The sequence below is a fragment of the Xenia sp. Carnegie-2017 genome, unplaced genomic scaffold (assembly GCF_021976095.1).
Source record: "Xenia sp. Carnegie-2017 unplaced genomic scaffold, XeniaSp_v1 HiC_scaffold_20, whole genome shotgun sequence".
Lineage (NCBI taxonomy): Eukaryota > Metazoa > Cnidaria > Anthozoa > Malacalcyonacea > Xeniidae > Xenia > Xenia sp. Carnegie-2017.
Window position 1 is genome coordinate 14,327,889 of NW_025813483.1, and position 11,410 is coordinate 14,339,298.

Below are 11,410 nucleotides of genomic sequence, written 5' to 3' on the forward strand. Positions count from 1 at the left end.
AGGCAAAACGAAGGCAAAAGAAAATTGTAACATGTGTCCATTGCAAGGGACAAGAGTCCCAAAAGTTTGACTTCACCCCACGCACCCTAATTTCTCTAAACGGCTCCAGCCAATGAATTTAAAAAACAAATCTTGCCAGTCAATGGTTTGTTTGAATATATTTTTCCTGTAACACTGAACCCGCAAATCTCCAGTAAATTTAAATTTCTGAAAAAATTTTAAAGATTAACTTTCATCATTATTATATAAACTAAAATGCAAGACAGTGTTGCTGGTAAAAAAATATGGCTCTTCTCCTAACGATGCGTTGGAGAAGCAAGTTTTATCAGAGGTAACTGATTTCACGGTGCTACACAATCACATCACTGTGACATCGCCGCTGTAAAGTGCAATCTTCCATTAAAGAAAAATGTACTTTGAATGAGCAAGTCGTTATAACTTTTAATAATATTGTCAAATTTAAATCTTCATTTTATGTGGCAGAGCAAAAAATGCCGTAAAAAAGGAGAAAAATAATGCGGCATATTTTGTCAAGATAAAAAAATCCACATGAATTTATAAAACTTAGTTGTACTGTGTCTTTCATCTTTGCACACAAGTTTAAATGCTTTGTCGTCTATAAGTCTTCTCTTCGACTATATTCTTCTTCACTTGACGATTCGCTGATCGCCCATATTTTTGAAGATATAAATACTTTAATTATTTTACTCCTTAAATAAATAAATTATATCACATTTAAATATTCCTCATGCACGATAGATACATCGTTAACCCGCCTTCCTTTTGGACGGTGGAGTTCGAAAAACAACGAAAAATGTTGATTCAGTTAGAGTTTTTGAACTTTTGTTTCCTTTTATTGAAGTCCCGAGTTTTTTATGAAAAGCTATTTTCCACTGCTGATTGAGGCAAGAGAAAAAACGGGTCGTATTAATTAAATTTTTATAAAAATGACATCCAAAGGATTTCTCAAAGTTTGACACAGTCTACAAGAAAAAGAGAGATGATGTTGTAAAGTAATTGCAGCAAAGAGAACGTAAAAGATTTTTGTTTTTTTTGTTGTCAAAAAGGAATTAAACCAATTTATTATGTTAAAAGTATAAGTAGATCCTTACTTTGACTTCCAGAACTCCTTTTTTATCAAAACAAACGTATTCCTGTGTATGGTAGCTTTGTAAAGAGACGACATTCTTGCCATATCTCGTCATTATGAAAAACGCTATTAACAACAAGAAAAAGTTACCATAGAACAATGATAATATCAATAAGTTGCAATGCATAATTTTAAAATTCATCGTCCTTTTTCATACAAAAAAAACATGCAGAGTTATCCTGTAACAAATCTCCGTTAAATACTTTATAAAAGCTCGTCTTGTATTTTGCCGGAGCTGAACAGTGTCGTAGTCAGCTCTCACATGTTTAGTCATGTTATGTAAATCTCAGATCATTAGCAAAACTCGTTTCTTTAGGAATCTATTACTTTTACAGTAAGTTAACGCCGAAACATTTACAAGAGCATGACTAAACTTGTGGGCTGGCTACGCCATTTCGTCAAAATCATATTTTTTATTCCTACCTATATATTTAGTGTATACTCTTTTGAAAATTATTTTCAGATTATCAAGGCCACAACAAGTACATTTATGTATCATGATATTTTAAAATATAGATACTTGATTATTTTTGCTCGCTTTTTGCTCACTTCTCAAAAAAGCTCTGGCTATAAGACAATCGTTTGAGTTCACTACTTACTATGACGATCATTGCCTAAACTGACAGGTACGAGTTTTTTGTTTTTTATCCTAATAAGCTTTCGAGTACCCAAGTTGATCAGTTGAACATGAACTTTAACTCTACGACCAGCAGTAGAGCAATTCTAAACAAAAATGAAATTGAAAAATTTCTTGAAATCTTTTTATTGTATTTCTGCAAAAGAAGTATTTAAGATACTGAGGGGAAAGGCTTGTCTGTGCAGTAAGAAACATAAAAAGTAATAAGTAAGAGTACGTACAAACGACGTGTTTCCCGTGGCATTTGCATCGGCATTAGCCATGATCCTATAAAAAAAGAAGAAATTTATTTAGAACTTTACTAACGCAATGTACCTTTCTAAATATACACAAATTGCTGATCAGATTGAAAATATTTTATCTGTGTGTGTCATTCTTCACACAAACCTGTACAGTATCAAAGGTTTTTGACAAGAAAAACAATTTAACATTGTTAGTGATATGATTCATTATATTACTAAAATACCTAAAAGGTACTAAGTGCTGCCTGTGTGAGTGCACAGGCTTAAAATTTGCATTGTCCTGAGACTGAAAACCAATGAGAACAGATTTCAATATCACTGTCACATGCACACAGCTTCATTTCCTACAACAAATGCTCAATCTCTGTAATCCACAATTTTTTTGCAAACTGAAGAATGATATGTTTGTCGATGGTTACTATCTCCCCAAATCTATAATGTTTTGGTAAGGAATGCATCCTCTAGCATCTTGTATTAATGTGTTTTATTCACCGCTTCGCTACCTAATTGGTCGAGGGCAAGACTCTCTTTGCGTTTATTGGCTAAGACGTAAAAACATAACATTGATTTCACCTTTCTCTGATCATATATTCAACATAAAATAATCGATTTTTTTCTTTAATTTGCAAGTTATACGATTGACATACATGCTAAATCTAAAATTTGACCAGCTGTATGTTTTAGGTTTGCTGCCTTGCTCGCTCGCTTAAAGCTCACTCGCTGCGGAAGCAATAAACGCCATCTCAGTTATAGCTAAACTAAGCTATTACTGACGTAATGTGATAATAACTTTTCATGATTTATAAACATCGACAGTTTTTAAGACGTCAAAATAACGGAAATGATAATATGTATGTTATAAACAGTTTACTAGACATCAGGCGATTAATTTTGTCAACTATTTCCATCAAAACCTTCCGGTTCTTTTCTACTAAAATAAACTGCCCGTTTTTGTCGTCAATTATCGACATTTCTACTCGCTGACGTTCACAAGAACTAAATTGTTGCTCATTCCTTAATCGTCTCTCATTGCGCTCTAAAATATTTATCATTTTAACATCTTACAAGAACCCCAAACCTTTGCTGCACAAAGCAAATAAAATTGACATTGAAGGGGCATTTTGACGATTTACAGACTATTCTTAAACTTGCACTAAGTCAGAGGTCATTTAGGGCTTCATGTAGGGTGTTTGTAAACTGAAATTACTTTTGTTTAGTGCATCCGTTAAACCAAGGATGATGGAGTTGTTCAGTAACTTAAACATATAAATGATGTGAATAGTATATAGTAAAACTCAAAATAAGTTGTCAATGCGTCTGTTCAGTATTGTAATTAAGGTAAAAATAGACTATAAAACAATCAATTTATGTCAAGTTCAAGTATCAAGGGTGAGCTTTATACCTCACTGTTTACACTCAAATTGTCGAAGAAGACAATAAATTTTATTCACACAGTGTTTACAAATGACACAAGCGGTATTCACAGACTTAAAAGTTAAACACTAACGACAAACAGCCGCCCTTCTGTCAACGCAGAATAACAGAGCAAATCTAAAACATATTTAATACCTCCAAAAACGATAGGCATTCTTTAAACTTGATATACAACAGTGGGTATTAGTGACGGAGGTCAATGTCAACGATTGTTAGAAGTATGTTATGTTGGCTAACTTAGATGTCTCGTTTAAGCGCGAGTCATTTAAAAAGAAAAACGAGCCAGAGATTTCAAAGCTAATATAACATAAATGGCCTAAGTCAGTCACATCAAAAGAAATGTTTTAAAACTTAAAATATATCTCCTGCGTCTAGGAAATGACTCACGTTTTCAAAAAAGAACAGATATCTTGCAGCGCTTTCAAACCCTGTATGAATGGCTCTTCTTGGAGAGCTTGTTTTCCCGTGGATCTTATACTAAACTCGTTTCCTCTTTTGCTGTTTGTTGCTATTACTTGATCGAAATCGTCACTAAACATACTAGGGCATATACATGTGGATAAAGGAATGTCAGTAAAGCTTATTTTTGTCAGTATCTTCGATCTTATCAAAGTTCATTAAGATTTCTTCATCTCACTTTTAGTTAATGTAAATTTTAATTTTAAGACCTCAAGTTTATTCTGATCCTTTCGGGTACGTGTGAAATACAAAGCAAAGTGATACGGAAAATCACTTTCCTTTTCAGATGCAGATAATCTTTTTTAGAATAACCTACTTTGCAGATTTTTTTCAATTGAAAATGAAGAAACATTTTCGAAATTATTTATTCGGCACATCTATGCTGGAATGCTGTTGTTAAATGTTTATCAGGCAGATAAGCAATACTTTTCTTCCACAACAAGACACCAACGCACATTTGAGTGAGTGACAATGTGTATTCTATCAACTTGCACGCATTCATAAATCTACTGTTATCTTTTAAAGCAAATGTGTTCAAATGACGCTGGAATTTATCGATTTCTAATGCATAGCAATCAAATAGTTTAAGGTAACAAAATTCAACTTAAAATTCGTGTTATGCAGAAGTTTTGTCGTACGCATATTTTTTGAAGACGTTATGTTACAGAACTTAGAACAAAACGTCGAAAGAAAGACGTCTTCCTATCAACATGAAACGAAACGGTGGAAGATTCCAAGCGTCGAAGCATGACTATGTTACAGACACAAAGTCTCCTACATTATAAATATTTGCCTCCCCTATGTAAAAGACAACTTTAAAGAGCGCAATTAGAGGAAGATAGATGTCGAACAGATCGCTATTAGCTATTGATTGGCAAGCACTTACACGGTGGAAGCCAAAATGATGAAGATGAACTTTGGTGCTTCATCATAGAATGCCATAATATTGTTTTTCTTTGCTTTAAATCCACAATTGACAATAATACCATTAATTGAACCTTGACGGCTTACAGAAGACGCATAACGCGCGCTGCTTGTTTATGAATACTCCGTATACTGTGCGCTCACAGGTTTCCGAGTACAGACTTGTGAAGTTATTATATGTAGATGATCTTTTATAAATTTTTCCAATCACATTACGTCAAGCGACATTTGAAATGGAAGTAGGTAATATATATATAGACTGTCACGCCAATTGCTATGTTGATCCTCCAACTATCAGACTCAATAACTGTAGTGTCGATCACTGGTGATGAAGTCACTGTGAAGTCATATAGCGGATATTGGCGAAGAGCCGATCAGATTTTATTTCTAAAGAATATCAGATCACGTGTCACTATCACTCTCGACAAACAGTCCTCTGCAGTGCTCTGAAAAAAGAATTTGAAAAGTTTGTTTCATTTTAATCGCGTTAATTTGAGATTTTTTGCTGATTTGAGCAATTATTCTGGTGATCATTGTGATTTTCTGTTAATGTCGCAAACACTATCATTCCTCCCTTATTTAGGCATGCTGCGACATGTTTGAAACATCTCAATTCCTATACATAATGTTCAAGTATTTTAAGCACTTCGACAACTGAGACAAAAACATAATATTACTTCCCTACCATTTGAGCTACTAAGCTCAAAAAATGGAAATTGAACTCATGAATCCAAAGTTATTTTATTAAAAACAAGAACTTCTAATACCTCACCCATGATTACCGTTTTTACCTCGTCATATGAGCACTATATGCGGTCCTTGAGATAGGCGTCAGATAATGCTCTAAGATATTGTCTTACGTATAAGTGAAAATATATAGTTTGTAAATTTTCTTGTTGCAGAAGAAACAGACAATGATAAACGTCACTTCAACCCTACGTGCAGTTGCCAAGAAAGCAGGATGCCGTTTCAATAAAATTGACAAGGAATGCGCGCAATATTATATCTATCAATATTTCATCCTATGTTATTCACAAATATGCAAGTCCAAAATGAAACATTCCTCATGTAAATTTGCTTCGCATAAAACAAGGAACGCAGGAGGCTTACTTGATAAGATTTATCCAAAGGAAGTCGTTTAGGTCGACAGGTAGATAGAATACCAACAACTTTTTATGGGTTTCTTTTAATACTGTCTCAGTTCGGTCTTTCCAACAAACTAAGGTGGTCTATATAAGCATTTAGTTTTGATATCATTAGCTTTAGGTAACGTTGTGCATTCGATACACCCATTGATTAATTTAAATTTATTCAAATAAGCACTTAAATTCAATCGACAAACGTTTACAAGTCGAATTGAAATAATTACGTCGACAATAAAAGGCTTTTAGACTTTTTGTTCGCAAGATTATTTTTGCCAAAATGCGTGTCACGCTTAGCTGTATGAAATGTTTACGACTATAAATTGCATTGTGGCAAGAATGAAGCGAAACGTTTCGAATACGGGAAGAATTCAAAGTCAAAATACTGTTGAACATTTAAATTTCGGTGAAACATCAAAGAGTGATAAAAATATAGGATTTGCTTGATTACTTCACAATAAAACAACGCTTGGTTGCCCCCTAATGGTGTTGCGTGAGAGATGAGTCGGCGTTCAAACTATCTTAAATAGTATGGAAAATTGTAGAATATTTATTACTTGAGCTTAAAATGGAAATAATGTTGATGGTCGTGAAGGCAAAGGCCCGTTCTGAGCAAAGTGCTGAACGTGACAACGTACTTTCACATTTGCTTATTCCTCTCAGTTATTAAAGTTATTTCACACCAGGAGAGTGCTATATTTGTCTGAAACATTTGCATTGATGGCAGGAAAGCTCTCTACTGTCCAACTGAATTTCACCGAAACGAAATGACGTTTTGTTTTTCTTGAAAGATACCAACCTAGCACATTTTGAACCATACCGTTTTCTGATCCTTCGTTAATTTTATTTATTTTACAATAATTTCGTTTATTTATAATGATCAAAATCCCTGATGAGCATTGAAAGAATGTGTTCCTATACAGCATGAACGATTTTCTGACCGGACAGTGGGACAAACTATTCCGAAACCACTTACGTACGTCAAAAAAGAAAATTCAAGCCCCTTACAGAGATCTTGTCCATGCCTGTAACTTCATCACTCCGGACGTTTCTTTGCATGAGAACGGACGGAAGCCAGACTCATAAAGATTTAGCAGAACTGTATTTTTTCTGGTTCAGATGTAGGGGAACTAAAATCGCAGCGTGCATTGCGCACATGAAGTGAGATAGTCTTATTATTATTGAAAGGAAGTCCAACAATGCAACAACAACCGTCGATTGCGCTACGATTTTCTGAAAATCGTCGTCTGAATGGCACACTATGTACAGAGTTTAAAGGCCTGAGGCCTTTTCGATCAGACCGAATGAAATGTCCAAAAGATCATCATTTGTCAAACTACGATATTCCAGTTACTATAGTCCCTTGCTTCACTAAACTTTTTAATGCAAATGTGTTTTGGGGGGATTTGGTTTTTTGGTGACATTAAATGCTTCACAAAAACTTTTCGATCATTTCATAATTTGGGGATATGGTTATTTCTTTTTCATCGATAAGATCGAGTTATCAGCGAGTGCCACACAGTGATTGAACGAGTACCTTTTCACAGAGCTGAATATTTGAGAGAGTTCGCTGAAAAAGAATGTCACGAATGCGTTAGTAATTCTTCGTAATATGGTAAAGTTTTATTGCTTTGATTTATTCTATTTCTCGAATGTGTTTCGAACAGGTTACAATTAAGATGTTGTGATTAATTATATTTTTAGATACATTAGACATGGAGCAAGTTAATTAAAACATCCATTTGTCGTTCACAGTCAGTCACACTGCGATAATTCCACTTTTAGAGAGTACCCTTCAACGACGATTTTATGATCTAAAAACACCAAATCAATAAACAAAATTGCGTTTCATGTTTTACTTGATAGACATGGATCGCAGTTTTTAACTGCTATTTGTTGCTTGTAAGAATTCATTTAGAAATATAATTTTCTATGCTTAGTCATGTCTTTCGTATTTTGCTCTTGATTTGTGCATGTTTTAATTGACGTAGGCTGGTCGTCATTGTGACGAACGACGAACAATCCTCTCACCAAGAGGTCAACTCAGTACAGCAAAACACATATGCATTTGAAGAGATCATTGAGCAAATATCGATTAAGAAATTTTAAAAGCCTCAGTGAACAATAATGTAGCCCAAGGCAAATGATATTGATTGTGTTTTCATGACGACAAGTCTTCTTGACGATAAGGAGGAAAGTGGGGAAAAGTGCACAAAGAATTGCTTGCATCAACTTGAACAAGCTGAAATGAAAAAACTCTCATTTGTTCAAGTAAACTTTTGTATAACTTAAACTGTAACTTTTTGTTCTTCTTTGACTTTTTTGATAAACATCATTTTGGAATTCCAATTACGTCAGAAAATCAAAGATCATTGCGATCAAACGACATCCCAAACTCTTCCTCTTAGGTAATGACACCATCATAGGAAGGATGGACTATAGAAACAGACGTCATACGTTGATTTGTTGCTGATGTGAAATATTGATATGAGGATTGAATGACTTTGATTAGTATGCTTCCTTAAATGATAAGTCGTTCTCCTTGCATTAACTGCTCGTCTTTTCGCAACCATTATTAAATGTCTGATCCAATTAGAACTTGCTAAAATGTGTCAATTCATGCTGAGATAAATTGCTCGCTGCCTATCATCATTTTGTCCCAAATTTCATGGCGCATAGTCTTGTCATATCTGCTCTTGTTAATTTCTTCGCGTTTTGATCCTGTTTTGTGAGGCAACATGATGTGCGGATCCTGTAATCGGCTTTTGAACGACAAAATAAACACGTTCTTGCTCACAACATGTTCAGAAGTTTATCCAGCAGCCTAATCTGATTACAATCCTTTGGTCTTAGATAAATATTGGTGTTCTCCTCACATATTACGTGGTGATTGAGAAGCAATGTAACCATGACAACAGAATAAAAATGATGGTGCAGTGTATCGCTATTCACGAAATGTAAAAAGTCATAAAAGGAACACGGTCAAGTAATATTACGATACAAACTGATGGACAAGATCTTACTTGAATATTTTATTTTGAAATAAGTTAAATAAATAAATAATTATCTTGTCGACAAAAATATTTTATACATCTATACACACATTTATTTCTGTCAGTTTGACGTCAAGATGTTTCCATCATCAACCAAGCGGCCTTGTGGTCGTGGCTTGTCTTATTTCCATGCTTTAGTCTACCGTTTTGTTTAAAACCGAGAAACCATCGTTGATTACTGAGCAATCGAAACGTGTGGTAGCCGTCGTCGTTGATTCGGTGTAAAAAAGTACATCTTTGAGCTTTGAAAGTTCCCTGAAAGAGAGAAAATGAGTATTGACAACAGATTTCCTAAGGTTGCACTCAATAATTGACTTACCATGCTTATAATTTTTCCTTTTTTATCCATGCATATAAACATTTTGCTCTTTTTTCCTTGAATAGATTGCTCGCCATTAATACCTCGTGTCGTCAGAATGAGTTCGGCTGTTAACAGTTAATGTTATGAAATTATTGGTATTGCCAAGCAATGTAATTAAAACTGATAATATTTTCATTTATCACGCGGCGGACATCACAGTATTTCATTGTAATATCCCTCATTAATTTAACGTTCAATCGGCAATCGCGAGACAATTATCTTATGAACATACAAGATCATGCTGACTTCGCCTTGGGCAATTTTTCGTGTTCTTCATTTTTTTAGTTTTGAATATTACAGTGAGTGATATTTCAAGAACACTTGTCGCCAAGGAAGAACTACAAGGGTTATTAATCTTGCAATAAGAGGATATACAATTTTTTTTTACATATTCCAGAAATTTCGTCTGCATATGGATGTTTTTTTAAATATATGATAAAAAATTGGAACTAAAGATTTTGCAGAAGCGCTTTTGGAGATATCTCTGTCCCTTTTTTTTACATAAAATACACTTTAGAATATTACATACCATAAGCGTCGTTTCTGTTTGCGTTGGCGTGGATTTTACTTCCATTTACTTTCACAAATTTCGATGTATGTCGAGAATAGAGTAAACTAGTGCGTGGAATATTTGCACGTTTTAATCTTGCACCTATATCTTCTTTTGATGGAGACGTCTAAATAAAATCAAAGATAACGTCAAGCCTCTATTCTTTTTTGTTAATCTCTTAATGAGCGTCATTTGAGATTAACGTTCCCTGCATCTTTGAGGGATTTTTTTAAACAATTTGGCAACAGTTAGAGTACGGTTACGATATGCCTAGTGTTTGTCCCTAGATGGCACCTGTATGTAAACAATCAGTTATTTCTATCAACAACAAAGTACATGTTTAACAAAGTTTAACCCCGCATAAGGTAAACTTTAACAAAAAATTGATGCAATTCAACTTTTTCTAAAAATTGTGCATTTTTGAAGAGTCAAATTGCTTCATAACCTCATTTTGTGTATCTTTGTAAGTATATTTTCACAGGAAATATAAATCTTTGAAATGCTTGGGAATCTAATATTTAGTACTAGAAATCCCACTGCGTGTGGTCAACATCTAAGTTATACTTCATATTATACAAGTGTTTCTTAATTAGATTTTCACACTGTAATGGAAAATTGCTAAAACGGCTATTACTTATTTCAATGAAAGAAAATTGTAAGCACATAGCAGCGACAAAATTACATTGATAAAGTTTGTTTTGCAGTTGACTTTTTTCAGACAAATCGTTTTTTAGTAGGCTTAATATATTTTATTGATATTGCTCACACGTAAAATGAAAGACAATTTCTTACCTTTACAACAGTTCTTTGCACATTAAGTGGAATTGTTTGCACTTTCCTATGGAGAAAAATGTATTAGTGAATATCGGTTCAACATTACAGTTGTCCACGAGTTTCCAGGTGGCGCAAATTTCAGAAACTATGCGAAAATATCGTTTGGTGGACTAGACGTAATATTAGAAATCAAATTGAAACGGCAAATCAAATTGAAATTTTACATGTTGAGGTAATTGATTCTAATGAGCGAATGAGAAAATAAGTGTTACTAATACCTTCAATTATATCTTATCTTAATTTGAGTGAAATTTCAAACATATAAAAGTCACGCTATGTCAAGCCTTACACCTGTTGATTCAAAACGACAATCTTCTGCTATTCCAGACTTAACTTCATCAAATGTTACCGTATATTACATAAACGTAACAGCACAACAAAAACATCTTGTTACCACTTTCAATTCGCAAACAAAAGATTTGCTCATACCAAGCGAAAGTTGATTTGCATGTTTAAGAAATTCCCTCGAACTTACGTAAGTTGTCGTAGAAGAATCAACAATCCAATGATCATCATCGTGTCGTCTGGGCAAAATAATTTTCATCCAAAATTTAAGTGAAGTAAGCTGGTCGTTTTCTCTTGCACATATAATCAGCAACTACTGTCGTACGCCGCATTTATAGA

At 34.0% G+C, this 11,410-nt stretch overlaps 2 protein-coding genes across 2 annotated transcripts; both read right to left on the reverse strand.

The window, feature by feature from the left end:
• Nucleotides 1-421: 421 nt before the first annotated feature.
• On the reverse strand, nucleotides 422-6,130 carry LOC124442375. Its single transcript, XM_046992874.1, has 6 exons — nucleotides 5,957-6,130; nucleotides 4,809-5,292; nucleotides 2,009-2,054; nucleotides 1,750-1,873; nucleotides 1,113-1,216; nucleotides 422-983 (listed from the first exon to the last, which is right to left on the reverse strand). The coding sequence occupies exons 2-6, from the start codon at nucleotides 4,862-4,864 to the stop codon at nucleotides 768-770; spliced, it is 546 nt and encodes a 181-aa protein (XP_046848830.1). The 5' UTR covers nucleotides 4,865-5,292; nucleotides 5,957-6,130; the 3' UTR covers nucleotides 422-767.
• Nucleotides 6,131-9,007: 2,877 nt separating this feature from the next.
• LOC124442799 (fibroblast growth factor 18-like) lies at nucleotides 9,008-11,410 on the reverse strand. The gene is made up of 5 exons (XM_046993294.1): nucleotides 11,262-11,410; nucleotides 10,745-10,790; nucleotides 9,932-10,079; nucleotides 9,361-9,467; nucleotides 9,008-9,296 (listed from the first exon to the last, which is right to left on the reverse strand). The coding sequence occupies exons 1-5, from the start codon at nucleotides 11,300-11,302 to the stop codon at nucleotides 9,114-9,116; spliced, it is 525 nt and encodes a 174-aa protein (XP_046849250.1). The 5' UTR covers nucleotides 11,303-11,410; the 3' UTR covers nucleotides 9,008-9,113.

Bases quoted from the DNA above. Each gene is read 5' to 3' on its own strand.
- LOC124442375 (XM_046992874.1), bottom strand. From the start codon at position 4,864: ATGGCATTCTATGATGAAGCACCAAAGTTCATCTTCATCATTTTGGCT. The intron at 1,874-2,008 runs GTACGTACTCTT...ATTTTTGTTTAG, and splicing joins CCACGGGAAACACGTCGTTT to AATTGCTCTACTGCTGGTCG. The intron at 1,217-1,749 runs GTAAGTAGTGAA...TGTTGTTAATAG, and splicing joins TTTAGGCAATGATCGTCATA to CGTTTTTCATAATGACGAGA.
- LOC124442799 (XM_046993294.1), bottom strand. From the start codon at position 11,302: ATGATGATCATTGGATTGTTGATTCTTCTACGACAACTTAC. The intron at 10,080-10,744 runs GTAAGAAATTGT...GATTTTATTTAG, and splicing joins TGCAAAGAACTGTTGTAAAG to ACGTCTCCATCAAAAGAAGA. The intron at 9,297-9,360 runs GTAAGTCAATTA...TCTCTCTTTCAG, and splicing joins AAGGAAAAATTATAAGCATG to GGAACTTTCAAAGCTCAAAG.